This window comes from Rhinopithecus roxellana, chromosome 20 (assembly GCF_007565055.1).
Source record: "Rhinopithecus roxellana isolate Shanxi Qingling chromosome 20, ASM756505v1, whole genome shotgun sequence".
Lineage (NCBI taxonomy): Eukaryota > Metazoa > Chordata > Mammalia > Primates > Cercopithecidae > Rhinopithecus > Rhinopithecus roxellana.
In genome coordinates this window covers 63,542,746-63,568,163 of record NC_044568.1, presented here as the reverse complement: position 1 = coordinate 63,568,163, position 25,418 = coordinate 63,542,746, and the positions used below count along the sequence as shown (strand labels likewise).

The window sequence follows — 25,418 nt, the reverse complement described above, 5'->3', positions numbered from 1 at the left end:
ATTTAAAAAAGTATAACCCGGGCCGGGCGTGGTGTCTCACCTCTGTAATCCCAAACCTTTGGGAGGCGGAGGCAGGTGGATTACCTAAGGTCAGGAATTCAAGACAAGCCTGGCCAACACAGTGAAACCCTGTCTCTACTAAAAATACAAAAAATTAGCCAGGCGTGGTGGCAAGTTCCTGTAATCTCAGCTACTCGGGAGGTTGAGGCAGGACAGTCGTTTGAACCTGGGAGGCGGAGGTTGCAGTGAGTCGAGATTGCACCCTACACTCCAGCCTGGGTAACGCTAACCACAGCAAAACTCTGTCAGAGAAGGGAAGAGGAAGAGGAAGAGGAAGAGAGAGAAGAGAGAAGAGAGGAGAGAAAAGGGAGTACAACCCACGCTTGCCTCATGACAATGAAAAGAAGGAAAAAAAAAAAGTATAACCCATTTCAAACGTCCAGGTAAATGGATAAACAAACCTACTGTATACAGGTAGGACGGAATACTATCCATTAAAAAGGAATTAACTACTAATATATACTACAATAAAAAATCATGCAGTGAGAAAGAAGTCAGACCAAAAAATGGTTAACACTGTATGATTCCATTTATGTAAAATTCTAGAAAATGCAAACTCATCTGTAGTGACAAAAAGCAGTGACTGCTGGGGATGGGAGAGGAGGGAGGGGCAGGTGAGATTATAAAAGGCCATAGGGAAACTTTTGGGGTAATACACATGTTCATGGTCAAGTGTGGTAGCTTATGCCTGGAATCCCAGCACTCTGGGAGGCTGAGGTGGGTGGCTTGCTTGAGCTCATCAGTTCGAGACCAGCCTGGGAAATATGGTGAAACCCTGTTGCTACAAAAAATATGAGAATTAGCTGGGTATAGTGGGGCAAGCCTGTACTCCCAGTTATTCGAGAGGCTGAGGTGGAAGGATGACTTGAGCCCAGGAGGCAGAGGTTGTAATGAGCTGAGATCACACCCCTCCCTGCATTCCAGCCTGGGCGATATTAACTAGATCTTGTGTCAAAAAAAAATTAAAGTTATGTTGATTGTAGTGATGGTTTCAGGGGTGTATTACATATGTGAAAAGTAATCAAATTGTATACTTTAAATATGTACAGTTTACTGTTAATTATATTTCAATAAAGCTGTTGAGAGAGAATATTTCACTAGAACCACAGACACTCTACATGCGGAAGGAACAGTGAACAATAGAGAATGAAAATAAATGTCTGTCAAGATATGTCACATCTGGCCGGGCGCGGTGGCTCAAGCCTGTAATCCCAGCACTTTGGGAGGCCGAGACGGGCGGATCACGAGGTCAGGAGATCGAGACCATCCTGGCTAACACAGTGAAACCCCGTCTCTACTAAAAATACAAAAACTAGCCGGGCGAGGTGGCGGGCGCCTGTAGTCCCAGCTACTCGGGAGGCTGAGGCGGGAGAATGGCGCAAACCCGGGAGGCGGAGCTTGCAGTGAACTGAGATCCGGCCACTGCACTCCAGTCCGGGCGACAGAGCGAGACTCCGCCTCAAAAAAAAAAAAAAAAAAAAAAAAGATATGTCACATCTGTCTGAAATGAAATGAAACAGATGACAATTCAAGTACCCACATTCCCGAAAGGGGTAAAAATAACCAACAAAACCCAATAACCTTTTAAAACTATTTGTTACTGTGTTCTCTTACTAAGCTATAACAATTATTTTTAACTAAGTTATATATATAAACAGGGTCTCACTCTATCACCAATGCTAAGGTACAGTGGCACCATCACGGCTCACAGCAGCCTTGATCTCCTAGGCTCAAGTGATCCTCCCAACTCAGCCTCCCAAGTATCTGGGACCAGAGAAGTGTGCCACCACACCAACCTAGTTAAAAAAAAAATTTTTTTTTATAGCGATGGAGTCTCACTATGTTGCCCAGACATAGTGAGACTCACACTCCTGGGCCCAAACGATCCTCCCGCCTTGGCCTCCCAAGCTGCTGGGATTATAGGCACAAGCCACTGTGCCCAGTTGAGTTAAATTCTCTAAAAATGCGTCAAATCCTAGATTCAAGACAGCTTCAGCTTCTCCAGGGAACCAAGTACGTAGCTTATTGCACTTTCTTCTAGCAGAATTAGGACAGCCAGAGAGGAAAAAAAAAAGGGGGTGGAGGGTGGGTGCAGGTGCAGGTATAGGCTTTTTTTTTTTTTTTTTGAGACGGAGTCTCGCTCTGTCGCCCAGGCTGGAGTGCAGTGGCCAGATCTCAGCTCACTGCAAGCGCCGCCTCCCGGGTTTACGCCATTCTCCTGCCTCAGCCTCCCGAGTAGCTGGGACTACAGGCGCCCACCACCACGCCCGGCTAGTTTTTTGTATTTTTAGTAGAGGCGGGGTTTCACCATGTTAGCCAGGATGGTCTCGATCTCCTGACCTCGTGATCCGCCTGTCTCGGCCTCCCAAAGTGCTGGGATTACAGGCTTGAGCCACCGCGCCTGGCCAGGTGTAGGCTTTAAATCAACAAGGTCGCTGGGCATGGTGGCTCATGCCTATAATCCCAGTACTTTGGGAGCCCGAGATGGGTGGATCACCTGAGGTCAGGAGTTTGAGACCAGCCTGACCAAAATGTTAAAACCCCATTTCAAATACAAAAATTAACTAGGCATGGTGGCATGCACCTGTAGTCTCAGCTACTCAGGAGGCTGAGGCAGGAGAATCTCTTGAACCCAGGAGGCAGAGGTTGCAGTGAGCTGAGATCACGCCACTGAACTCCAGCCTGAGCAACAGAGCGAGACTCTGTCTCAAAAAGAAAAGAAAAGAAAAAGAAAAAAAAAAACAAGGTAACAGAAATACACACCAAGTTAATCATTAAGGGGAACAATGACAAATCAACACCAGCACACTATCAAGCAGACTGGAATGGACATGTTAAGAAAAAAAGAACAGAACACATTCCCAATTTGGGGAACATTAGAAAATAGTTATTTTTCCAATTTGTTGGTTCTATTTGATGACAAATCTTATTATTAAAAACTTAGATGGGATAAAGGAACATTATAAAACTATGTTAAAGCAAAGGGGTCTTGCAGTTGACAGAAATCTTATGCTGAAGACAGCAGAAAGAAACATCTGCAAGATTTAGAAATGATTTAATTGAGCATTTGAAAAGACTTGGTTTTCAACATTTAGAAAACCTAAAATTAAGCTTAAAAAGCACAAAGTATGTTGAAAGAAAATTAATCTAGCATTAATAAAATAGTGTACTCCTTAAATTCTCTTATTTGGAAATTGTTAACTTGAACACTACTGAAAATAAGTGTTAAATTTTGTTTCACCTTGAATTACCCTTAGGGTAGTGTTTTGTCAAACATTTCCAGTCTAAAAAGAATCTGTAATTTGAATAGGACATATATGTCCTTCTTGGACTCTATCAGTAACCTACACTTCCAAGGACCTCACCATCTGCTTTGTCATGGTTATCAGTATTTCTACCCTCTTGGTTAATAAATTTACAGAATGAAGTCAATAGACAGTAAAGACATCTTTGCTACACCCTGGGGTACTTGCATTAACAAGGAACTGATAGGGAAAGGTGATTTGGTGAGCCTTGAGTCTTGAATTTTCCAAAAGGACAAGGAAATAAACACATGGAGTCTAATAAAGAATATGAAAGCTGAGGTTCTAGACTCTTTACCTGGAAGAAAAGAGGCCTGAGGAGAAGGCTGTGATATCACCAGGCAGCTCAGAGCATCACAGTATGCCATGATCCGGCAGTTTCCTGCCTGAGATACTGTGAAGGTCTTTTGGAAGTGGTACTTGTGCTTGTGCTGGCCCTGGCTGGAGGGTGAGCAGCTCAGGACCCATGCTTGGGAGCCCCTGGGTTGCTGTAAATTCTGATTTTGATGTGACATAAGCTTTTGCAAGTCCTAAAACGAAAAAGATTTGATAAATACAAAGCTTTTTAATTTGATATTCCCCTCAAACACAATTCCTTGATCTTATACAGAAAATTTCTTATCCATTACATGAAAATGTTAACATAAATCCTAGAGAACTGCTGAGTTTTTTTTTTTTTTTTTTGAGACGAAGTCTTACTCTGTCACCCAGGAGTGCAGTGGGACCATGTTGGCTCACTGCAACCTCCATGTCCTGGGTTCAAGCCCTTCTGCCTCAGCCTCCTGAGTAGCTGGGATTACAGGTGCCCACTACCATGCCCAGCTAATTTTTTAATATTTTTAGTAGAGATGGGGCTTCACCATGTTGGCCAGACTGGTCTTGAACTCCTGACCTCAGGTGATCCATCCGCCTCGGCCTCCCAAAGTTCTGGGATTACAGGCGTAAGCCACCACACCCGGCCAGAACTGTTGATTTTTTACAGTATGCCAACAAGCAAGTGAAATAAGGAGAGCACAGAATCATAATATGAGGGTTGAAAGTCCTTAATGACGGTTTTGTTTAAAGTCATTTAAAGAAAAAAAAAGCAGACAGGGTCTCACTCCATCACCCATGGCATCCAGGCTGGTGTGCAGTAGTGCGATCACAGTTCACTGTAACCTTCTAACTCCTGGTAAAGCCCTCATTTTATTGGTAGATTTACTTAAACAAGTTTGGAATTCTTGGTTGGCTATTTAATTTTTTCTAAAATTCAGATTGTAAGGCCAGGTGCGGTGCTTACGCCTGTAATCCCAGCACTTTGGGAAGCCAAGGCGGGCCGATCACCTGAGGTCAGGAGTTCGAGACTAGCCCGGCCAACATGGTGAAACCCTGTCTCTACTAAAAGTACAAAAATTAGCTGGGCATGGTGGTGGGTGCCTGTAATCCCAGCTCCTCGAAATGCTGAGACTGAGGCAGGAGAACCGCTTGAACCCAGGAGGCAGAGGTTGCAGTGAGCCAAGATCACATCACTGCACTCCAGCCTAGGCGACAGAATGAGACTCTATCTCAAAAAAATAAAAAAATAAAAATAAAATTCAGACTATAGATTTCATCATAAAGTGTGTAGTAAGTTTTGAACAGATGCCCTAATCAGAAATAAAATAAGCAGTTGGTCATGTGTATTTCCTAAATAACTTGGCAAATCCTATTATTTCTGAGATGAACATAAGTAGCATTTAGATTCCTCTTCCATTCCTATTCCAAAAGTTATTTGGGTTAGAAAGGATAAACATACCTGAACACGGCTTTGAAGCCTAGTGCACTCATCAGTGAGGACCTGTAGTTGGAGTCGGCACTGTGCTGATTCTAACTCGGCCTGCTTCCTTAGCATCTGTTCCTTCAGTAGGGAACTAGAGGGGGAAAGCCAGGAACAACTGGGGATTAGGAAGGCTACAGAAGACTTCCCATCAAGATGGTAGAGTAAAGTTCATGCTATGATGCACATTCTTTGCTATAAATATGTTATGATAGTGAATAAAATATAAAAAGAGAAAAATCTCTCCAGAGACAGATTTTGAGGTAAGCACGGAGTGATGGTCAGGAATCTGACTACCACTAGAAAATTTGACTACGACTAAAAATGCCACAGGCAAAACGAGAGAACAGAGCTAATCTAGTGTTTAGCTAAGCAAATTATAAAAGATTAAACTGACATGTTAAAAAGGCCAAGGTTACTGGATTAAAAAGAAAACAGTAAGCTGTTGGTTGTTCATGAGATACTCAAATAATATAACCCAAAAAAGAATGTGAAGTTAAAAAGGGCAAAAGTAGACATCAAGCAAATGCCAAAGAAAGAAAGACCAATTAGAATTAAGGAAAAAGTAGCCGGGCGCGGTGGCTCAAGCCTGTAATCCCAGCACTTTGGGAGGCTGAGACGGGCGGATCACGAGGTCAGGAGATCGAGACCATCCTGGCTAACACGGTGAAACCCCGTCTCTACTAAAAATACAAAAAACTAGCCGGGCGAGGTGGCGGGCGCCTGTGGTCCCAGCTACTCGGAGGCTGAGGCAGGAGAATGGCGTAAACCCGGGAGGCGGAGCTTGCAGTGAGCTGAGATCCGGCCACTGCACTCCAGCCTGGGAGACAGAGCCAGACTCCGTCTCAAAAAAAAAAAAAAAAAAAAAAAAAAAAAAAAAAAAAAAAAAAAAAAATAGAATTAAGGAAAAAGCATAAATAGGCATAACGAGAAACAATGTATCATAAAAGGACACATTCACCAAGAATAATAGTCATACATTTGTATGTACCTAAAAAGTCTCAAAATATGAAATGCAAAGACGGAATTCCATTCCAGTAAGATATGCAAGAAAAAGATATGAAAATTGGAAGAGATAAACCTGCCCTTATTAATTTTTACGGCAAATTTAAGAGAACCCACAAATGATTACAGTTTAGCAAGGCTGCCGGACTCAAGACCAAAAAAATTATATCAACAGCAGTCCCCATATCAGATAACTGATTAGTAAATCTAAGTTAAAAAATTTTATTCACAACAATTTTAACAGCAATCTAGAAATAGAGTCATGTGCAGCTTAATGATGCGGGCATGTTCTGAGAAATGTGTTGTTAGGTGATTTCGTCATGTGAACATTACAGAATGTACTTACAGAAACCTATACAGTAAAGCCTACTACACACCTAAGCTATACACTATTGCTCCCAGGCCACAAACGTGTATAAATCTGAATACTATAGGCAACTGTAATATAATACTATAGGCAACTGAATCTGAATACTATAGGCAACTGTAATATAATGGTACTTATGTATCTAAACATAGAAAAGGTAATGTATTGAGGTAAGATTTTTTTTTTTTTTTTTTTTGCCTGAGTCTCGCTCCGTTGCCCAGGCTGGAGTGCAGTAGCGTGATCCAGGCTCACTGCTACATTTGCCCCCGGGTTCAAGAGATTCCCTTGCCTCAGTCTCCCGAGTAACTGAGATGACAGGCGCCTGCCACCATGCCCAGATAATTTTTACATTTTTAGTAGAGACAGAGTTTCACCATGTTGCCCAGGCTGTTCTCAAACTCCTGGCCTCAAGTGATCCACCTGCCTCAGCCTCCCAAAGTGCTGGGATTACAGGTGTGAGCCACCACGCCCGGCGCGCTAAGACATTTCAATGATTACAACATCACTTATGTAACAGAATTTTCAGTTCCATTATAATCTTATGGGGCCACCATCGTATACAGAATCTGTCACTGACCCAAAGGTCAATATGCAGCATGTGACTGTAAAGTAAAAGGCTAGGTAGGACCTTTATGAAGCAAAATACACTTGTGAAAGACACAAGAAAACAGTGAATGGAAGGATATTACATCATGTTCATGACTGAAAAGACTCACTATCACAAATATGGTACTTCTCAAGTTACTCCACAATAATTTTTTAATGCAATTTCAATCAAGATCCCGAAGTTTTTTTCATGGAACTTAACAACTTAATTTTTAAAAATTAATATGAAGAACAATGCCAAAAATAGCAAAAAACACTTTTGCAGAACAAAGTGGGGTGACATATATTAAAGCTACAATAAATTATAACTTGGAATATTGGAGAAATAATTAACAAAAAGACCGTGGAACAAGAGTACAGTAGTGTCCCCTTATCTAGTTTCATTTTCCATGGTTTCCGGTATCTGTGATCATCCATAACCCACAAAACTTGAGATATGTTGAGAGATTAAGACCACATTCACATAACTTATTATAGTATATTGGTATAATTGCTTTATTTTATTATTTATTGTTAATCTCTTACTGTTTCTAATTTATAAATTAACCTTTAGGTTTGTATGTATAGGAAAAAACATACTATGGTTTCAGGCATTCACTGGGGGCTCTTGGAATGTATTCCTTGTGGCTAACGGGGGACTACTGTAGCCCATTCATACATGGAAACTTAATTTTTTTTTTTTTTGAGACGAAGTCTCTCTCTGTTGCCCAGGCTGGAGTACAGTGGCGTGATCTCGGCTCACCGCAACCTCCGCCTCCTCCCGGGTTCAAGCGATTCTCCTGCCTCCGCCTCCTGAGTAGCTGGGATTACAGGTGTGTGCCACCACGCCCAGCTAATTTTTGAATTCTTAGTAGAGACAGGGTTTCACCATGTTGGTCAGGCTGGTCTCGAACTTTTGACCTCGTGATCCACCCGTCTCGGCCTCCCAAAGTACTGGGATTACAGGCGTGAGCCAATGCGCCCAGCTGGAAACTTAATTAAGGATAGAAGTAGCAATGAAAATTTGTACAGAAAAATATACTACTTGGTAAATTATGAGTCAGGTGTGGTGGCATGTGCCTGTACTTCCAGCTACATGGGATGCTGAGGTTGGGGAACTGCCTGAGCCTAGGAGTTTGACGGCGCCACTGCACTCTGGCCTTTGTGACAGAGCAAGACCCTGTCTTAAAAAAAAATTCTTTTTGGCCAGGCGTGGTAGCTCACACCTGTAATCCCAGCACTTTGGGAGGCAGAGGTGGGTGGATCATGAGGTCAGGAGTTCAAGACCAGCCTGGCCAAGATGGTGAAACCGCATGTCTATTAAAAATACAAAAAATTAGCCAGGCATGGTGGCATGCCCATAGTCGTGGCTACTCATAAGGCTGAGGCAGGAGAATCACTTAAACCCAGGAGGCGGAGGTTGCAGTGAGCTGAGATTGCGCCACTGCACTCCAGCCTGGGCGACAGAGCGAGACTCTGTCTCAAAGTAAATAAATAAATAAAATTCGCAAAGGTATGAAAAAATGAGAAATCTCTCATGTTTTTTTAAACAAGAAAAGTTTAAGTTAGAAGAATAATTTGACAATATTTAGGTAAAGTAGAAATTAAATGTGCCTCATAATAAAGCAATTCCATTGCTAGACCTGTCTCTCTGCAGCATGGCTAATGTTAACAACAAGTGGAGACAACCTAAATGTCTACCAATGTAAAATACAATTAGATAATTTTTTTTTTGAGACAGAGTTTCGCTATTGTTGCCCAAGCAGGAGTGCAATGGTGTGATCTCGGTTCACTGAAACCTCGGTCTCCTGGGTTCAAGCTATCCTCCTGCCTCAGTCTCCCGAGTAGCTAGGACTACAGGTGCATGCCACCATGCCCAGCTAATTTTTTGTATTTTTAGTAGAAACGGGGTTTTACCATGTTGGCCAGGCTGGTCTCGAACTCCTGACCTCATGATCTGCCCACCTCAGCCCCCCAAAGTGCTGGGATTACAGGTGTGAGCCACCGCGCCTGGCCTAAACAAATTAATTTTGACTAGGGAACTAGAATATTATCAAGAAATTGAAATGAAAGAAAAACGAGAGCCCCATGGATCAACTAGGATACACTCCCAAAGCATAATATTAAGCAAAAAAGCAAGCTACAGAAAAAAAAAATTATAAACTAACATTTGCATAAAGTATAAAAACTTTCTGGCCGGGTGCGGTGCCTCACGCCTATAATCTCAGCACTTTGGGAGTCCGAGGTGGGTTGATCACAAGGTCAGGAGTTACAGACCAGCCTGACCAACATGGTGACACCCCATCTCTACTAAAAACACAAAAAAAAAATTAGCTGGGGATTGTGGTGGACGCCTGTAATCTCAGTTACTTGGGAGACTGAGGCAGGAGAACTGCTTGAACCTGGGAGGCGAGAAGTTGCAGTGAGCCAAGATCATACCATTGCACTCTAGCCTGGGCAACAAGAGCAAAACTCTATCTCAAAACAAACAAACCAAAAACCCAAACAAAACTTTCTATATCATACTATGTATAATTTACAAATACAAATATAGCTAATCAAATACAGAATCACTCTTGGGAATGATGAACACCTAATTCATGAAAGTAGTTCTCCATGGAATTCCAGTGTACCTTTTTTTTTTTTTTTTTTTGAGAGAGTGCAGTGGCACAATCTCGGCTCACAGTAACCTCCGCCTCCCAGGTTCAAGCGTTTCTCGTGCCTCAGCCTCCTGAATGAAGCCTCAGCCTCCTGAATGAAGCTAAATGAAGTTTCATTAAGTAAATCTTTGTACACACTCTTCAATGCTTCTTTAGAACAAATGCCTGAACAATTATTACTAGATCAAAGGCTTTAGAGACACATTTCCAAGGATGTCTCAAAATGACTTTGCCTGTGTACATCCTAACCAGTAAAGTGTGAGAGAACCCATGTCCCTGCACCTTTCTCAATGGTGTGTATGTTCTTCAATATTTTTGAAGCATATATTGAGTGGTGTTACTAGCAAATGTTTATGTGCTTCCAAAATCCTGGCAATTTTTTACATTGCACGGCATGTGCAAAGCTTCACTTATGAGTTTTCTATACGGAGAACTGTTGTGGGGGGCTCAGGGATATGAGAAGCAAAAATGGCAACAGTTAGGTAATGTGCCAGATCCTTGTGTTTAATGCTCTATGTAAGGCCAACGATGCAGACTTCCTTAAGAAGATGATCAGACATGAATTATAAATAACAGCGTTAAAACATACTATCAATGATCCCCAGAGATCCCAAGTCACAGGTCAAGTAAAATCTCACTACGATTGACTCATACCTCGTTTTTCAAATGTGCCTACAATGAACCAAAACGGAACATTCCAGCCAGGCATACTCTCACCACCTACCTTTTCATGCGCTCCTGTTCACTAGTGTCCAAAGCTCTCAGGGTTCGGGCATAAAGGACGACAATGTCACTGTGCCTGGCTTTCTTGTTGCACTAAATAACCCAATAGGACATAATTAGAGTGGTTCTAGGAATCTGCCTGACTTAACATGTTAATGTGTCCTTACCTATGGTCCTTACCTGGGGACATTTTCGTACTTGTCCTTTGAGCCACGTGGAAATGCAACTATACCCAAAGAGATGCCCACAGCGTAATGCTGAGAGCCGGTGGTCTCCAGCATTGGTCCACTGTTCCAGACATATTGTACAAGTGTCCCCTTCTTCCTCATCCACAGAGGCAGAAGGTAGCAGAGGCTCCGACTTCTGGGGAGATGGCTAGATGGAAACCAGAATATATTCAAATTAGAGAAAACATAAAATCAATCTTGAAAAAGATATGCAACTAACAAGTTAACAAAAGTGGAAAAAAGAGATACAAACAATTAAAAGGGCTACAGAAAACTTGTAACACCTATGAATCACTTGTCATTCTTTCTAGGATACAATGTGGCAAAATATAAGCTATGAAAACTCTGCTACTCTTTTAATCTTATAAAATTCTTGGATACTTTTTCCTTCACTCAAAGGAAGAAAAGCAGCTATCCATATAAAGAATAGCAGCTATAAAATATTTAGCTCATGTGTATCAGAGGAAAAAAAAAGAAACCAAAGAAAGGATACAAATGCTTACAAGAAAACACAATGGTCAATAAGTGTTTGCTTATAATTGAAGAAATGTAAATTAAAGAGACCATTTTTCATCTATTAGACTAGTATAAACTGATGTCTGATGACATCAATCACTGTTGAGGGTAAACAAGAAATGGACATGCTTATACACTGCTGTCTTACATATAAAGCGGCACAGATTTCTGGAGCAGTATTTGGCATTATCCATGAAAATTAAAACACATATATCTTTCCTTTGGCATAGCAATCTCTCTGCTAGAGGTATCTCATGGATATACAGTCATGCATTGCTTGACAACAGGAATACATTCTGAGAAATGCATCTTTAGGCGATTTTGTCACTGAATGATCCCAGAAGTACTTAAACAAACCTAGACTTGTGTCAACTATTACATCCTTAGGCAACAAACCTGTACAGCATGTTACTGTACCAAATACTGCAGGCAACTGTAGCACAGTGGTATCTTGTGTATCTAAACATAGAAAAGGCACAATAAAAATATGGTTTTGTTTTAAAGACAGAGTCTTGTTTGGTCGCCCAGGCTGGAGTGCAGTGGTGCAAGATCGTGGCTCACTGTAACCTCTGCCTCCTGGGTTCAAGTGATTCTCTTGCCTCAGCCTCCCAAGTAGCTGGGATTACAGGCACGAACCACCACGCCTGGTTAATTATTGTATTTTTAGTAGAGACAGGGTTTCGCCACATTGGCTAGGCTGGTCTTGAACTCCTGACCTCAAGTGATCTGACCGCCTTGGTCTCCCAAAGGCTGGGATTACAAGTGTGAACCACTGCACCCGGCCTGGTATTATAATCTAATGGGACAACCATCATACATGTGGTCTGTTGTTGACTGAACTATTATGCAGCCCATGATCATAGTCACAAATATATATATATATATTTTTTTTTTGAGACAGAGTCTCACTCTCTCACCCAGGCTGGAGTGCAGTGGCGCAAACTCAGCTCAATGCAAGCTCTGCCTCCGGGGTTCACGCCATTCTCCTGCCTCAGCCTCCCGAGAAGCTGGGACTACAGGTGCCAGCCACGACACCTGACTTTTTGTATTTTTAGTAGAGATGGGGTTTCACAATGTTAGCCAGGATAGTCTCGATCTCCTACCTCGTGATCCACCCACCTCTGCCCCTCAAAGTGCAGGGACTACAGGCATGAGCGACTACACGCGGTCAGTCACAATTATTTTCTAAGATAATTATGTAAGATTGTTCCAAGCAGGCCAGGCGTGGTAATTCACGCCTATAGTCCCAGCTCACTGGGAGGCCAAGGCAGGAGGATTGCGTCAGCTCAGGAGTTTGAAACCAGACTGGACAACATAGCAAAACCTTGTCTCTGTTAAAAATTTAAAAAATTAGCCATGTGTGGTGGCACATGACTGTAGTCCCAAGTAGTCAGGAGGCTGAGGCAGAAGCATCACCTGAGCCAGGGATATTGAGGCTGCAGTGAGTTATGATTGTGCCACTGCACTCCAGCATGAGGGACAGAATGAGACCCTGTCTCAAAAAAGTTCAGTGTAGCATGATTTCTATCAAGAAAAAAAAGTATTATTACCCTCCAAAGTAGTTGAGACAACACAGGCATGTGCCACCATACACCAAACCATGCTTTACATGATAAGAAAAGAATTAATCCGTTGGGCGCAGTGGCTCACGCCTGTAATCCCAGCACTTTGGGAGGCCGAGGCAGGCAGATCACGAGGTCAGGAGATTGAGACCATCCAGGCCGACATGGTGAAACCCCATTTCTACTAAAATACAAAAAATTAGCCAGGCGTGACGGTGTGTGCCTGTAGTGCCAGCTGCTCAGGAGGCTGAGGCAGGGGAATCACTTGACCTTGGGAGGCGGAGGTTGCAGTGAGCCGAGATCGCACCACTGTACTCCAGCCTGGCAACAGAGCGAGACTTCGTTCCAAAAAAAAAAGAAAAAGAAAAAATTAATTCAAAATGTATTTGTATGACGGAATGCCATGTACCTATTAATAAGAACAAGATTAGGCCAGGCATGGTGGCTCACGCCTGTAATCCCAGCACTTTGGGAGGCCGAGGCGGGCAGATCACGAAGTCAGGAAATCGAGACCATCCTGGCTAACACTATGAAACCCAGTCTCCACTTAAAAAAATAAAAAAAATAAAAAACAAAAAATTAGCCGGGCGTGGTAGCGGGCACCTGTAGTCCCAGCTACAGGAGGCTGAGGCAAGAGAATGGCATGAACCCAGGAGGCAGAGCTTGCAGTGAGCCAAGATCACGTCATTGCAGTCCAGCCTGGGCAACAGAGCGAGACTCCGTCTCAAAAAAAGATTCAATTTTATGTACTGATAGCAGAAAGCTCTCCAAGATGTAATAAGCTAGGAAAAATGAGCCAGACTCAAATAAAAACACAAAGAGCATATAGAAATATGCAAAATGTAGATAAATGATGTTTTGAGATTGGCAAAATTCACAGCAGATGTAAATAAATCATATTGAGGACAATGATGTATAGGTGTTATTTTATTTTATTTTGAGATGGAGTCTCGCTCTGTTACCCAGGCTGGAGTGCAGTGGCACGAATTCCACTCAACGCAACCTCCGCCTCCCGGATTCAAGCGATTCTCCTGTCTCACCTTCCCGACTAGCTGGGACTACAGGCACATGCCCCCATATCCGGTTACTTTTTGTATTTTTAGTAGAGATGGGGTTTCACCATGTTGGCCAGACTGGTCTCAAACTCCTATCCTCAGGTGATGCACCCACCTTGGCTTCCCACAGTGCTGGGATTACAGGTGTGAGCCACTGCGCCCAGCCAAGATAATGATGATAATGATGATTATTTTTTGAGACAAAATATTGCTCTGTCTCCCAAGCTGGAGCTCAGTGGCGCTATCTGGGCTCACTGCAACCTCTGCTTCCCAGGTTCAAGCAATTCCCCTATCTCAGCCTCCTGAATAGCTGCGATTAATAGGCGTGTGCCATCACACCCAGCTAAGTTTTGTATTTTTAGTAGAGATGGGGTTTCACTATGTTGGCCAGTCTGGTCTCGAACTCCTGACCTCAGGTGATTTGCCCGCCTCGGCCTCCCACAGTGCTGGGATTATAGGCATGAGCCACCGCGCCCAGCCCATTATTTTTACAAATAAAAATTATCACCTACTAAACATATTCTGCCTGATAGTTTTTTTTTAATTTTAATTTTTTTATTGAGACAGGGTCCCACTCTGTTGCCCTGGAGTGCAGTGTTGTCATCATGGCTCACTGAAGCCTTGACCTTCCAGGATCAAGCAATCCTGCCTCAGCCTCCCTAAGTAGCTAGGACTACAGACACATGCCACCACACCTGGCGAATGTGCTTAATAATTTATAAAGCACATTTATGTCTGTTTTTTCAACTGGTACTTAACCTTGTTGGCTAGACAGGACAGATTATTCTCAATACTCCTCCCTACCCATTTTTAAATCTAAGAGACAGCAGTCACACAAACAATGAGGAACTGGGATAGGATCCACACCTGGAACTCTTGCCTACAAAGCCTGTAAGCTTCCATGTTAACCTGCAGCACCCCCCCTCCCCCCACCTTTTTGGTAGAGACGAAGTTTCACCATGTTGGCCAGGCTGGTCTCAAACTCCCGACTTCAGGTGATCTGCCTGCCTCGGCCTCCCAAAGTGCTGGGATTACAGGTGTAAGCCACTGTGCCCGGCCAAAACCCCAAACCTTTTATTTAAAAGGATATTCAGAGGCCAGGCATGGTGGTTCACACCTGTAATCCCAGCACTTTGGGAGGCCGAGTGGGTGGATCACAAGGTCAGGAGTTCAAGCCCAGTCTGGCCAGTATGGTGAAACCCCGTCTCTACTTAAAATACAAAAATTAGCTGGGCGTGGTGGTGCGTGCCTGTAGTCCCAGCTGCTCGGGAGGCTGAGGTAGGAGAATTGCTTTAACCCGGGAGGTGGAGATTGTGGTGAGCCAAGATCGCACTAATGCACTCCACCTTGGGCAACAGAGTGAGAGTCCATCTCAAAAAAAAAAAAAAAAAAAAAAAAAAAAAAGGGATATTCAAGTTGGGCATGGTGGCTCATGCCTACAATCTCAATGGTTTGGGAGGCTGAGGCAGGACAATCCCTTGCGCCTAGGAGTTCGAAACCAGCTAGATAACATAGTGAGACTCTGTCTACAAAAAACAAAAAATTTAGCCGAGTGTGGTGGCATTACCTGTAGTTCCAGCTATTCAGGAGGCTGAAGTGGGAGGATCCCTTGAGTCCAGGAGTTTGAAGCTACAGTGAGTTACGATTGCACCACTGCACTCTAACCTAGGTGAGAGTGAGACCTACTCTCTAAAAAAATAAAATAAAATAAAATAACATAAAAATAAAATGATGTTCATATTACCTGTTTGGGGAGGGTCTTGCCTCCATCGATACATGTAACTTCTTGCTCTGCTGAGACACCTGCTAGTTGCTCTGCCAAGTCATTTCCAGAAATGATAGGATAGGTAAAATACAAAGTAAGATATGTCAGGTATTAGAAGCTAGCAGGAGAGAGCCTGACTCACTAGTTTCCCATTTCTAATTGACAGTGTTCCTGCAAAAGGGATAACAATTTCCCCAGGTCCATCAGTGAATTTATTTTTAAAAACTTAGTTTGAAAATTCTCAAACATACATAAAAGTAGACAGAACAGTACAGTTAAGCCACAAGTACCCATCACTCAATTTAAAAAATAATCAATATTTTGCCAATCTTGTTCCACCTAAGCCCCCATTCCATTATTTTCTTTTGGTTGGAATCCTTAACAAACTTTAAGATGTCATTATACTTGCAAAAACTTCTGCAACACTGACAAGAATTTTTTTTCTTTTTTTGACATGAACACTGTGTAATTATTATACCTAAGAATATTAACAATAATCCTCCAATACCACTGAATACCCAGGCATCCAGTTCATATTCAAAATTTCTTAACAGTTTTCTCCTGCCTCAGCCTCCTGAGTAGCTGGGACTACAGGTGCACGCTGCCAGGCCCAGCTAATTTTTTGTATTTTTAGTAGAGACGGAGTTTCACCATGTTAGCCAGGATGGTCTCGATCTCCTGACCTTGTGATCCACCCACCTCGGCCTCCCAAAAAATTTCCCGACAGTTTTGAAGCTGCTGTCTACAGATTTATTGCAATCAGAATCCAAAAAAGGTCTCCATAATGAGCTTGTGATGTCTCTTAAGTCTTTTTCATTTTATTACAATTCCCCCTCACCCATTTTTTCCCCTCTGTTTGTCACTGATTTGTCAGGTCATTTGTCTTATGAAAAGTCCTACACAACCTGAATTTGGATGATTGCTTCTTCATGAAATTGTTTAACTTTTACATACAATAAATTGAGCATTGTGCAACCATCACCATAACCCAATTTAAAATATTTCTATCAGCCCACAAAGATCCTTTATGCCCATTTAGAGTCACTTCACATTTGCACCTGCAGCCCCAGGCAACCACTAATATTGTCTCTGTAGATTTGCCTTTTCTGGACATTTTATGTAAGTGGAATCATAAACTATGTTGGTTTGGTGTTATATAAAACATTAAAAATTGTCCTCACAGATTTGAGATATTCTGTTCACAATATGTTAAATTTCCATATACATTTAGGTCTAGAAAGATGTTCCATTTGTAGACTGTTCTACATTTTTAATTTAAATGATTACATCTCTGAGGTATTATCTTGTTCCTCCACCCCTTTTTCTACAAACTATGCAACCTGGTTGTTAGAAGAGTCTTGAGCAGATTCAGTGTTGTTTTTTTTTTGGCATTGGGGGTGGGGGACTGGCGTGTGTGTGTGTGTTTGTGTGTACAGTATTCCTAAGTGGCATGAGTATTTCTGATTGCAGCACATTAAGAGGCACATATGGTCTTGCTATCCTATTTTTTTGAGATGCTAAGATTGACCAACGGGTTCAGGTGGTATCATCCTGGTCCTTGTATTAAAAGGAATCCCATCAACCCTGCAACCTAATGGTTTTAGGATCCACTGATGATCTTTGCCTAGACATATAATTTAATTAGGAGTCACAAAATGATGACTTTTCTATCGTTCCTGCTGCAATTAGCTGAAATTTTTCTATTAAAAAAACCTTCGGCCGGGCGCAGTGGCTCACACCTGTAATCCCAGCACTTTGGGAGGCCAAGGTGGGCGGATCAGGAGGTCAGGAGATCGAGACCATCCTGGCAAACACGGTGAAACCCCATCTCTACTAAAAATACAAAAAAATTAGCCGGGCGTGGTGGCGGGCGCCTGTAGTCCCAGCTTCTCAGGAGGCTGAGGCATGAGAACGGCGTGAACCCAGGAGGCGACAGAGCTTGCAGTGAGCGGAGATCACGCCACTGCACTCCAGCCTGGGAGACAGAGCGAGACTACGTCTCAAAAAAAACAAAAACAACAAAAAAAACAAACCTTCAAGCCTGGACAACATAGGGAGAACCCCATAGCTACAAAAAAAATTAGCCAGGTGTGGTGGCACACACATGTAGTCCTAGCTACTCAGGTGGCTGAGGATCGCTTTAGCCTGGGAGGTCAAGGCTACAGTGAGCTGTGAATGAAAAACAACAAAAAAACCCCCTTCATCAACTATCTGGTTGTCTGAAATACAGTTTATACAGGAAGGCAAAATATTAATATATTCCTGACCCTTTATTTACTAGTTTTTGGAGTAATTAGTTGGGGTTCTAACAACTTACGATAGTGATAAATGAGGTTTTGGAAAATTACATAAATATGAACTTACAGATTTTCATTGATTATATTTCAATTCATAATCCAAGAATATTCTTTCAGTAGGAAAATATACTGAAAGAGCACCCTCTGGGGATCAGAACATTCTTAACGTAAGCTGGACATCTACTTTAGGGGTCTCTGCCTACGACTGTTAAATAAAGTTCCACTTGCGTAACACATAACATTATACCAGGACTCCAAAGTGTTAGCCTAGACAGGGTGCTGAATTTACAAAACTTTTAAATAAAGAATCTAGGCCGGGTGCAGTGGCTCATGTCTGTAATCCCAGCACTTTGGGAGGCTGAGGCAGGTGGAACTCTTGAGCTCAGGAGTTTACAACCAGCTGGGGGAACATGGAAAAACCCTGTCTCTACAAAAAAATTTAAAAAATTAGCCAGGTGTGGTGGTATGTGCCTGTAGTCCTAGTTAGTGGGGAGGCTGAGGTGGGAGAATGGCTTGGGCCCAAGAAGTGGAGGTTGCAGTAAGCTGAAATCGTTGTTGCTGCACTCCAGTTGTCATTGGAGGGACAGAGCCAGACCTTGCCTCAAAAAATAAAAAAAGAAAAAAAAGAAAAAGAACCTACTTTCTCACATGTCTAAAAAAGTGAAAGAGAATATAAAATGCCATTAAAAAGTGACTGACTCACTGGGTCACAAATTACATTAAGCTGTAAGTCAGATCAAATCCTCTCTATATAATTATGGCCAGTGAAGGCTCTATAAAACAGGAATCCACAACACTTAGGGGAGAAAAGGGAAAGTGTCAAAGCACAAATCTAGTTTCTAGCCTTCTGAAGTTTAAGCTTTGTGGATGTTAGCCTTGTGAGTCCAAACCTGGTAAGATACTGACCTTCTAAAATGACAGCTCCAGATTCCTCTGCTTGGTCAACAACCCCTCCATACTCTGCAGAGCTGTCACTGTCAGAATCAGAACTACTAGACACCTGCAAGTCTTCAGACACAGGATTCCTAGTCTCTGAATCATATGTGGTAGCTGGCAAGTCAGGCTGGGTCCTGCTCACTTGAAAGTAAGCATCCAATGGTGCTCTCAACCTATGTACACAGAAAGACAACAGAATTACAGTACAATGAACTATCATCACAAAAACAATCTATAGTGATTTGAAGTAAATCCTATCACTTCAACCCATCTCCAGGCCATTAACTGCTGCCTTTGAAAGCTGAAGCAGGAATAGCAGATAAGGGGAGACTGGCCTCCTGGATATTATCTTTCACCACTCAACCACTGCTACATTAGCCCACACGGGAGCTTGATCCTACTGTTATAAGCCGATTCTATTTTACTGGCTATCTTGGCCATATTGTCAGTATCTTTAAAGGTCAAACTCAGCAATCTGTATGCTGGTATTAGGTAGCTGAAAACGGAGGTGAGCAAGAAGAAAAAGGGCTTTGTTGCCCAAATATGGCCTCACGGGATTTTGCTATTGCAGCCACCTAGACCAAGGTATTTTGGAGTACAATACAGAGTCTGGCTTCTATAATTTCTTCACCTCTCATTTTAGGACAGTATTTTTCTTTTAAAATTTAAATAATGTTAGTTTTAAGATAAAAAACATAAATAATAATATGATATCAAAAAAATAACTTAGAATGATGAGAAGATCTAGGGCCAAATCTAATACTCCAAATCTATCTTGGCTGGCTGAGTTTAAAATAACCACTACTGTACCTCAGTTTCCCTGATTCTTGGAATAACAAAGCATACTCCAGCTTGAGCTGAGGAGTTTGAGGCCACTTATGTCACAGAATTAATGAAACTTTATATTTAGTAGAGACAGGGGTCTTACCATGTTGGCCAAGCTGGTCTCGAACTCCTGACCTCAAATGATCCACCCACCTCGGCCTCCCAAAGTGCTGGGATTACAGGCGTTTAAGCCACCACACCCAGACAAATTAATGTAACTTTATACTATAGCCAGGCATAGTGGTATGCTCCTGTAGTTTCAGCTACTTGGGAGGCCAAGGTGGGAGGATGGCTTGAGCCTGGGAGATTGAGGCTGCAGTGAGCCACAACAGCGCCCATACTCCAGCCTGGTTGTCAGAGCAAGATTTGTCTTAAAACAAAAACAAAAAACAAAAAAAAAAAACCCAGAAAAATGACACCCAAAAAACTTGGGAGGCCGAGGCAGGAGGATCACTTGAGCCTGAGAGTTTGAGGCCACAGTGTGTGAGTTATGATTGTGCTACTGCACTCCTGCCTGGGTACAAGAGTGAGACTCCATCTTCAAAAAAAAATAAGAGGCCGGGCGCGGTGGCTCAAGCCTGTAATCCCAGCACTTTGGGAGGCCGAGACGGGCGGATCACGAGGTCAGGAGATCGAGACCATCCTGGCTAACACGGTGAAACCCCGTCTCTACTAAAAAAAATACAAAAAGCTAGCCGGGCGAGGTGGTGGGCGTCTGTAGTCCCAGCTACTCCGGAGGCTGAGGCAGGAGAATGGCGTAAACCCGGAAGGCGGAGCTTGCAGTGAGCTGAGATCCGGCCACTGCACTCCAGCCCGGGCGACAGAGCAAGACTCCGTCTCAAAAAAAAAAAAAAAAAGAAGAAAAAATAAAAATTAAAAAAACAGCTGACCGTGGTGGCTCACGCCTGTAATCCCAGCACTCTGGAAGGCCAACGCAGGAGGACTGCTTGAGGCCAGAAGTTTGAGACCAGACTAGCCAACAAAGTGAGACACCATCTCTATTAAAAAAATTTTTAAAACAAAAGGGCTCTAAACTTTAAAATATACCACCTCACTAATAATTACTAAGTATTACTGACAGGTGACCTACTGTAAGTTCTAATAATTGACATTAAATAAAATATTGATTATTACCCAGAAAAATTGTTGGGGACAGCTTACACAGAAAAATTTTGATTTCTAATAGTTTGGGTGCAATTTATTGATGAATTAGGGCTTTCTACTAAAAAAAAAGATGACCGAATGCTAACTAGAACAAAATAAACACTACTTAGTGTCCAACTCAATAGACAAGATTTTTCGCCCTTTTAAAAAAAGAAATGTCAATAAATCGAAAGAAGAAATAGCAATCAAGTTGCTTTTTCTTTTTTGGAAATTGAGATATAATTAATATACTACAAAATCCACAATTTAAAAGTGTACAATTCAGTGTTTTTTTTTTTTTTTTGCTTTTTTTTTTAGCATAACCACAAGGTTATGTAATCATAATCATAACCATTATCTGGTTTCAAAACATTTTTGTTACATCTAAAAGGGACCCGCACCTACAAGCAGTCATTTCCCCTCCTATTTGGTAGTCATGTCCTCTCCTCCATTCTTGATTTTTAGTACTTTGAGTCTTCTCGATTTCTTGGTCGGTCTAGCTTAAAGTCTGTCAATTTTGTTGATCTTTTAGAAGAACCAACTTTTTGATTAGTTCATTTTCTCTCTTTTTTTATTCTCTATTTTATTTATTTATATGCTAATCTTTATTATTTTCTTCTGCCTGCCTGTGTTGGGTTTTGTTTGTTCTTCTGATTATTTAGGTGTGTTAATTTCCACATGTTTGGTGTGCAAGAATCACACCCACGTAAGATGGTGAACTTAGTAAATGTTGTGTATGTTGATTGCTCCACCGACCAGCCATTCCCCTCCCTCCCTCTCCTTGGGCTTCCCTATTCCCTGAGACAAAATAATACTGAAATTAGGCCAATTAGTAACCCTACAATGGCCTCAGTGTTCAATTAAGGGAAGAGTCATACATCTCTTACTTTAAATCACTAAGCTAAAGTGATTAAGCTTAGTGAGGAAGGCATGTCAAAAGCTGGGATAGGCCAGAAGCCAGGCCTTTTGCACCAATAGCCAAATGGTGAATGCAAAGGAAAAGTTCCTGAAGAAAATTAAGTGCTACAAGCAAGGCTGATAAGACAGCCTTATTGCTGATATGGAGACAGTTTTAGTGGTCTGGATAGAAGATCAAACCAGCCGCAACATTCCCTTAAGCCAATCCCTAATCCAGAGCAAGGCCCCAACTCTCTTTAATTCTATGAAAGCTGAAAGTGAGGAAGCTGCAGGTGAAAAGCTGGAAGAAAGCAGAGGCTGGTTCATGAGGTTTAGGGAAAGATACTGTCTTCATAAAATAAAAGTGCAAGCAGCAGCAGCAAGTGCTGACATAGAAACTGTACCAAGTTATCCAGAAGATCTAGCTAAGACAATTGATGAGAAGTGTCTACACTAAACAGATTCTCAGTGTAGATGAAACAGCCTTCTATGGGAAGAAGATACCATGTAGGACTTCTGCAGCTAAAGAGAAGTCAGCGCCTGGCTTCAAGGTTCAAAGGACAGGCTGACTCTCTTGTTAGGGGATAATGCTGCTGGCGACTTCAGTTGAAGATGATGCCTTTTTTTTTTTTTTGAGACGGAGCCTTGCTCTGTCGCCCAGGCTGGAGTGCAGTGGTGTGATCTTGGATCACTGCAAGCTCCGCCTCCCGGGTTCACGCAATTCTCCTGCCTCAGTCTCCTGAGTAGCTGGGAATACAGGCGCCCGCCACCACACTTGGCTAATTTTTTGTATTTTTAGTAGAGACGAGGTTTCACCGTGTTAGCCAGGATGGTCTCGATCTCCTGACCTTGTGATCCGCCCACCTCTGCCTCCCAAAGTGTTGGCATTACAGGCATGAGCCGCCACACCTGGCCTATGTCTGTGCTCTCTAAAAGGAACTACAAAGCCTAGATAACAGCTTATCTGTTTAGAGCATGTCTTACTGAGTATTCACTGAGTATTTTAAGCCCACTGTTGAAACCTACTATTCAGAAAAAAGGATTCCTTAAACATATCACTGCTCAGTGACAATGCACCCAGTAAACCAAGAGCTCTGATGGTGATTAATGTTATTTTCATGTCTGTTAACAAAACATTCTGCAGCCCAACTTTCAAGACTTTTTATTTAAGAAATAAGGCCGGGCACAGTGGCTCACACCTGTAATCTCAGTACTTTAATGAAACAACATCTCTACAAAAAATAGAAAAAATTAGCTGGGTGTGGTGGTTTGTGCCTTTAGTACCAGCTACTCCGTAGGCTGAGGCAGAGGATCACCTGAGCCTGGGGAGGTTGAGGCTGCAGTGAGCCATGATCACACCACTGTACTCCAGCCTGGGCAACAGAGTGAGACCCTGTCTCACAAAAAAAAAAAAAAAAAAAGAAAAGAAAAAAAGAAATATTTTGTTGTGACTCTTAGTTGTGGGGGAAAGCTTTTTTTATTTTTTATTTTTTTTAAATTTCTTAAGATGATAGCTGCCAGTGATTCCTCTAATGGATCTGGACAAAGTAAATCGAAAACCTTGAAAAGATCCACCATTCTTTTTTTTTGGAGCAGGGTCTGGCTCTGTCACTCAGGCTGGAGTGCAGTGGCACGATATTGACTCACTGGAACCTTTCACCTCAGCCTCCTAAGCAGCTGGGACTACAGGCATACACCACCAAGCCCAGCTAATTTTTGTATTTTTTGTAGAGACAGGGTTTCAACATGTTGGCCAGGTTGGTCTTGAGCTCCTGAGCTCAAGCCATCTGCCCACTTCAGCCTCCCAAAGTGCTGGGATTACAGGCATGAGCTACTGTGCCTGGGGGATCCAATATCTTTGATGCACCTAAGAACATTCATGATTCATGGGAGGAGGCCAAAATATCAACATTAACAGAAATTTAGAAGAAGTTGATGTCAACTCTTACAGATGACTTTGAGGGGCTCAACATTTCAGTTAAGGAAGTAACTGCAGATAGAAACAGCAAGAGAACTAGACTTAGAAGATGTGACTGAATTGATCTCATTCCTAGATTTTCCTTTCCCTCTTATTGGTTAGTTTATTGTTTATCCCACTGAATATCCATTACCTTAGGCAGGCCCCAGGGAAAATGATTTAGGCTTTTCACACTCTGCATTGCTCTAAGAGTAGTCTTGCAAATGGGGTTTTCCAGAGAACCACCAAACAGGTCACAGAAAGATAATTCTCTGGGAATGAGGCTTTGAAGGTGCTCCAATCCCTCTGGTGCCTGCCAGGCTGTTGGTTTTTACTACGATTACAGGCAGATGATTTTCACAACTACCCAGGAGCTGGAGAAGGGGACAAGAATAAGGAATGCCATAGAGCTCATTGAGATTTGACTGTTTTTCTTTAAACAGCCCTCCCTGGATTGCTGTAAACATTCAGTTTCCCAAATTATGAAAAAGTTGATCCTGACAAATTCTGCCAGTTCTTTCACTACTTTTATGGAGATAATTCTCTGTGGTCCTTACTCTGCCATTTTCGCTGACATCACCCAGGTTTTCTCTTTCTTTTTTTTTGAGACGGAGTCTCACTCTGTGACCTAGGCTGGAGTGTCGTGGCGCAATCTCGGCTCACTGCAACCTCCACCTCCTGACTTGGTCTCCTGAGTAGCTGGGATTACAGGCACCCGCCACCACACCTGGCTAATTTTTGTATTTTTAGTAGAGACAGGGTTTTACCATGTTGGCCAGGCTGGTCTCGAACTCATGACCTCAGGTGATTCGCCCACCTCGGCCTCCCGAAGTGCTGCGATTACAGGTGTGAGCCACTGTGCCTAGCCAGGTTTTCTTTTTAAACGGTGCTAAGCAACTTTACCAACTCCATTTCTTGAGATTCTGAGTGAACAGCAGCTATAGCTACATAAGACTAAACACATAAGAAAAGCATTTTATAAGAGGATTTAATCAAATACAAACTAGAGTTAGGCTGTTGACATGTATATCAATAGAATTCTACATAGAACCCAGTAAAAAAGTGGTAAGACACTTAAAAAAAAAATCACTCTTTAATACTGCTTTTATGTAGTAAAGAATATCCAAAGTCAGGCAAGAACACAGGAAAGGAGAACTACGAAAACCAACAGGAAGCAGTGCTGGGGTTTCTCCTTGGGAGCACAGATTTAGAACCCAAGAAATCCTCCTCCTTCCCTGCACTTACCGTCTTTGAATTAAATATATTTTGCCCCTTCCTTACTCTCTGTAGTCCTAGACTCCATATGCTCCACGAAAACAATATTGTAATCTGTGTTATTCACCAATATATTTAGGTCAAAGTTTAGTCTCTCATACAGAGGAGTGTTATCAATATTTGATGAATGAGTGATGACCCCCGCAGCCAGAATGAAACCGCCTCAAAAAAATAAGAAGGGAGTTTGAGACCTCAGCTAAGCCTGTTGGGAAGAATAAGCTCACTACTTAGCTTTCTGTAGCTTTGGCTTCTTGGCTGACTGTGAGTCAAAAGCTGTTCACCTTGGCCCAGGCTTTCAACACCTGGCCCAGGGACAGTCTGTCAGATGAGTAAATGTCAAACACCACACTGAGAATTTCATCTCAAGAAATTCAGAAGTTACAAGTGATTAGTCCTGGGAAAGCTCATACTTTAGGGAAAAAAGTTTTAATCACATTTATCTGGCTCCAGAACTGATGTTATTTCC

General features: G+C 42.3%; 1 protein-coding gene across 3 annotated transcripts in view; it reads right to left on the bottom strand.

Annotated features, from left to right (window-relative positions):
- The window catches only part of RFWD3 (ring finger and WD repeat domain 3), a 45,699-nt gene that overhangs the window by 11,872 nt on the left and 8,409 nt on the right, over nt 1–25,418 (bottom strand). For all 3 annotated transcript variants that reach the window (XM_010382957.2, XM_030925248.1, XM_030925249.1), the window contains 6 exons: nt 18,826–19,028; nt 15,602–15,672; nt 10,678–10,872; nt 10,499–10,590; nt 5,137–5,251; nt 3,661–3,892 (listed from right to left, as the gene is read on the bottom strand). In XM_010382957.2, coding sequence (XP_010381259.2) covers nt 3,661–3,892; nt 5,137–5,251; nt 10,499–10,590; nt 10,678–10,872; nt 15,602–15,672; nt 18,826–19,028 — 908 coding nt within the window. The remainder of the gene's footprint in view (nt 1–3,660; nt 3,893–5,136; nt 5,252–10,498; nt 10,591–10,677; nt 10,873–15,601; nt 15,673–18,825; nt 19,029–25,418) is intronic.